This window comes from Hippocampus comes, unplaced genomic scaffold, assembly GCF_001891065.2.
Source record: "Hippocampus comes isolate QL1 unplaced genomic scaffold, H_comes_QL1_v1.1 scaffold67, whole genome shotgun sequence".
In the NCBI taxonomy this organism is placed as follows: domain Eukaryota; kingdom Metazoa; phylum Chordata; class Actinopteri; order Syngnathiformes; family Syngnathidae; genus Hippocampus; species Hippocampus comes.
This window is the reverse complement of record NW_017805221.1, coordinates 895,205-899,700: the sequence shown is the minus strand read 5'-3', so window position 1 is coordinate 899,700 and position 4,496 is coordinate 895,205. Positions and strand designations below refer to the sequence as shown.

The window sequence follows — 4,496 nt, the reverse complement described above, 5'->3', positions numbered from 1 at the left end:
GGGGGGGGGGGGATGGGCGGACATTGTAGACGCGCACGCGGTGGAGCTGACACGTCATTGGCGGAGTGGAACCGAAGCACACCTGAGGGTGGCTTGACTGACAGGCGAATCAGCCAATCAAAGGCAAGCTGTAGAAAACGCCGACCTTTCAATCGGTTTCTTTGAGGTCTGGATGTTTTACTGTGGTTTGTGCCAAGATTGGCAAAAACCAAAACATTTTTTTTTTTTTAATGACGCAGCCATGGACTTCGATCGGCGGGGGCCTCCCGATTTTGGTGGGAACCCCCCCACTCGCAGCATACAAGTTGTAGTTATGGTTCTTCTTCGACTGGAAGTGCCATGTGGCGATGGTGGCCAGGAAGCGAACGGAGTAGATAGGGAGGAAGTGGTGAGGGTGTGGCCCTCCTCAAGTCCACGATTGTTCACCAGGCAGCGGACCTCACTGCTGGAGGCAGACCGGCTCCAGTAGGGCCGAGGTTTACCGCGTGAGGTAAACCAGGTCTGCAAACTTGACCGGTTTTATGGACTGATGGCTGGCGGTGCGCTTCCCATCCGGAAGAGCAGCTTCGTCTGCCACTGGTAGAATTTATTTCTGCAGTTTATCGTCTAGCCTGAGACTGCGAGCCAAACAAACGGTTCATAAACCATTATCAAAAGAATTCAAATACTGTACACTTATTTTGGGAGTCACACGTAAAACGTTTCTCACTACTTTTGCTCAGTGTACATTTCTGTTGAAGTCACGCGGGGCCAAATAAAAGTTTCATCCCTAATGAGAACCCAAACTTCATGGTTCTTGTTGGCCGAGTCTTTGTTCCACCTCGAAACTTCTTCCTAATGCCCTGCAAACAAGTGGAGCAGACCTGCACAAGCCACTGGAGAGTTCATTAAGAAACAGCAGCAAAGATAACTGTAAACAAAAGAAAAGGAAAATATCCACATAAAAAAAGAAAAAAGACCAAACAAAATTTCCTACAGACAAAAAATCTCCCCAAAATCAACAAACTTTACACACTAATTAAAAATAAATAAGCAAAAAAAAAAAAACAATCCTCAAAACACAAACACAAAAGCAGTCAATAATTCACTCCGAAGTCGACAAAAATCCCTTAAAATTGACACAATACCACAAAAATCTATTCCCATAAAAACATAAAAATTATTTGCAAAGTCACATCAGAATGGGCAAAATCTACCACTAAAATGTAAATTGGCACTCACAAAAACAGACAAGAATTCATGTAAAAATCGACAAAGTCCATAAAAAAGACATATCTGTCTCCAGAATGGACATAAATTACCACAACACCTAAAAATGGACAAAAATAGCCGAACAAAAGTGCTCTGAAAAAAAAAAACAAACAAATCTTGATCTTCATGGTCTCTGTCAAGCAGCCGGTACAAAGGAGTCACGTCGAGGTCACCGTTCATTCAAAATTGAGTGTTTATTTCGACAACCTCACACATGTTGCGCCCGTCTCATCTCTCGCGAGCAACGTGACACCAAAAGTATTACAAAAGCCACTTTGATCGAATCTCAAGTCGTCCCCTCGAAGGAAAGCGGAGGAGAAAAAAAAACCCACCAAAACAAAACCAAATTTGCGAACACCTCCTAAAAAGCATCTTATTGTCGCCGCTGCCGACGGTCACCGCTCGGCAGCCCTGAGGAATATACCGAACAAGCTCACCTGAGGCAAGGCAGTTGAAGTCTTCTCTAATCAAACAAACAAACAATCTAGCGTTGATGCTGATGCGACCTTTGCACGAAAACATCGCACGGACCGTTTCAAAGTCACAAAAGGAAGTGTAGTTCGCGGAGTCAAACGAGCAAAAAAGACGAGAAAGAGGCGCGCGTCGTTTTCAGGGCACCACGCTGTACGGCTGGTAGGGCAGCAGCTTCCGCCGCTGGTCTATGGCGTAGATCCAAGCCGGCTTGACGAAATTCAGGTTGCCGTTCTCCATCAATGCCTAAAAACGATTTCATCCGGAGAAAAACGGCAAAGTCGGGATTCGACAAAAACTCTTCTTAGTTGAGAAAGGCACAAAAGCCAATTTTCACAAGAGCAAAACTAAAACTTGCGTCGAATGACCCAACCTAGTCAAAGTTAGTTGCGTGGAAAATCCCCAACTGAAATTCTCTCTCTCTCTCTCTCTCCATCTACCTATGGAGATGTTGCGCCCTCTGTTACCCAGCGCGCACATTCACCCGCGCAGCTTCCCACAATCGGCGAGTGAACTCACGTCCTCGAAAGAGTCGTGCCATCCTTCGCCGGTCACCACAAAGTGCACCGCCTCCGACATGTAGTCCTCCAGGACGCTGCGAGGGAGGAAGCGAAGACGCAAGAGGTTCAAAGTGTTGACGCAAGGCCTGTGGAATTCAGTAAGGTCCGGTTTTGCGCGTGCGCGGCCAGTCAATCTATCAGTGAAGGTTGATGGGAGGTGAACTCAAGAGTGCGCAAAGACGTTTGGGATTCTGTTGGAGCTCGGAAGCTCAGCCTTGTTTGTAATCCTGACCGGAAAACAGAATTGAACTTTCGCCTTTGCGCGCGCCGACCAAATCCAACGGGCTAGAAAAGGATGAGTTACCCGTTAAAGGCGGTGATGTAGCGCGTCAGTTGTCTCCTCTCGTTGTTGGGGAACTTGCCGTAGAGGAAAAAGTGCTTCCCGTCCAGGTAGTCTGCAAGACACAAACGTCAATCGGCGGGAACGAAAAGCCGAGATCGGAGGGCCGTGCGCAAGGGACGCCGAGACTAACCGGGCAGGTCCGGGATGGGCCGATCCTGCTCCTGCTCGGCGTCCGTGTTCTCGTCCGTGGAGCCAGCGTAGGGATCCTCTTCCCGCGTGAGCGCTTTGCTATTCTTCTGCCTGTTCTCGCTCTCCACCCTGACACGGCCAACGAAAGAGCGCCGAGCATTTAGCTCGTCTTCCGCGACCGTTGACTGAACCGCAGACGGGGCGAGGCGCACCACATTGTGGAGCGACCGGACGCCAGCCGACACGAAGGCGAGCTGGCCAAACGCGCGATGGGCCAGTCATTGACGAGGTGCGCAAAGAATCCGCACATCCATTCGCCCGAGCGACCGCTTCCGTGCCTCGCCAGGTGCTGCTCTTTTGGTTCGCCACAAGCCAGCGTTAAGGATCCAAAGTAGGGATATTTTATTTATTTTTTTATTTTTTTTCTTCAGGCAAGGGCTGGAGCTTCAAAATAGGCAGAGTTAGGCTCTTAGATTCGGATTTCAAGCCACGTTTAGTATGGGAGAGGAGAAGCCGGCGATCAACATTGCAACCCAGTGCGTGGGCAGCGATTTGAAAACACGCGGCTCGCTGTTTGTCGGGTCTCCCAAGGTCAAGTCATTTTTCACACGGCAACACAAGCAAACTCTCCAACCGCCTACAAAGGTGCCGCGGGGCTCTTTTCCTCACAAGGGAGACGGTCCGGGCACCTCTTGCAGCATTCTGGCTGCGGTCGCAGCACAAGGTCACGTCGGGCGCGCGCAAAAAACATACAATTGCAGAATTGTGGTCTGCATTTTCTTTTTGATATTGTGTTTTGGGGACTGCAAGAGCCACTTTTCTCATAGTGTGGCTGGTGCCGCGACTTCGACTCAGGTACGACTTCGACACAGGACGCGTTTGGAAATGCACTCCGAGGCCCCAAACAGCACACTGAAATTTCGGCGATGGGAGAGGCAGAGCGTCCTGCCCTCCGGTGAATTCCTGAACGCAGCCGAGATGCTCGCAACCGATCAGCAGCTCGTACTTGAACCGTTCCCTTGTACCGCACGAGTGTCCGGCACTCCTTTTCGGGGGCCCGCCCAATGACCAAACGGTCAGAATAAAGCAGTGAGCGCTCAGAGCAGATTGCGCAGCTTTGGCGGTTTCGGGAAAAGCCGTTGAAATCTCTTGCGGCGGGTTTACCTCTGCAGTTCGTCCTCCGTGTCATCGGCAGAGTCCTCGTCGACGCCTGGGAACACAGATGCTCATTTGTCAATCCATCCTCACACACACACACGGGACGGGGGTGACGTGCACCGTGGACGTTTAGGCAAGGACAGCCAGCTTGATTTGCAGAGCGCATTTTATGCACAATGCAACATTTCAACGGATTGAAATACAAACGGCAGTGCAGAAATGGAGGACGGCGTACTTAAAATGACCCAAAAAAGCCACAACATTTCTTCCTTTCTACACCAGAGGAGCCAGGTTGATTTTAAACGCAGCCAAGCGTTTCGTGTCGGAGAATTAATGGCGTGTTGTTAGGTTGCGGTTCAGGCGGAGGAGGGGGGAAAAAAAAAGACAAAAAGGGACAGGGCAAAAACGGCAGCTAGCAGGCACCGCAGAGAGCTCATTAAAACGCCGTAGCTCTCGTAGGCGGCTTTTTTCTTGCACTTCCTCGGCCACTTCACGCGTGGCCCCGGCATTAACATAGTAATGAGAATCATGCCCAAGTCCCGTCACAGCCATCGGGCCCCCGCCGCCACACTCCACAGCAATCC

General features: G+C 50.2%; 1 protein-coding gene across 2 annotated transcripts in view; it reads right to left on the bottom strand.

Annotated features, from left to right (window-relative positions):
• Positions 1–1,426: 1,426 nt before the first annotated feature.
• The window catches only part of xrcc1 (X-ray repair complementing defective repair in Chinese hamster cells 1), an 18,970-nt gene continuing 15,900 nt past the window's right edge, over positions 1,427–4,496 (bottom strand). Inside the window, exon 17 of one of the 2 annotated variants that reach the window (XM_019869075.1) lies at positions 1,427–1,968. In XM_019869075.1, the coding sequence (XP_019724634.1) occupies positions 1,861–1,968 (108 nt within the window). In that variant the 3' untranslated portion in view covers positions 1,427–1,860. The remainder of the gene's footprint in view (positions 1,969–4,496) is intronic. The other variant, XM_019869074.1, reaches the window with a different exon arrangement.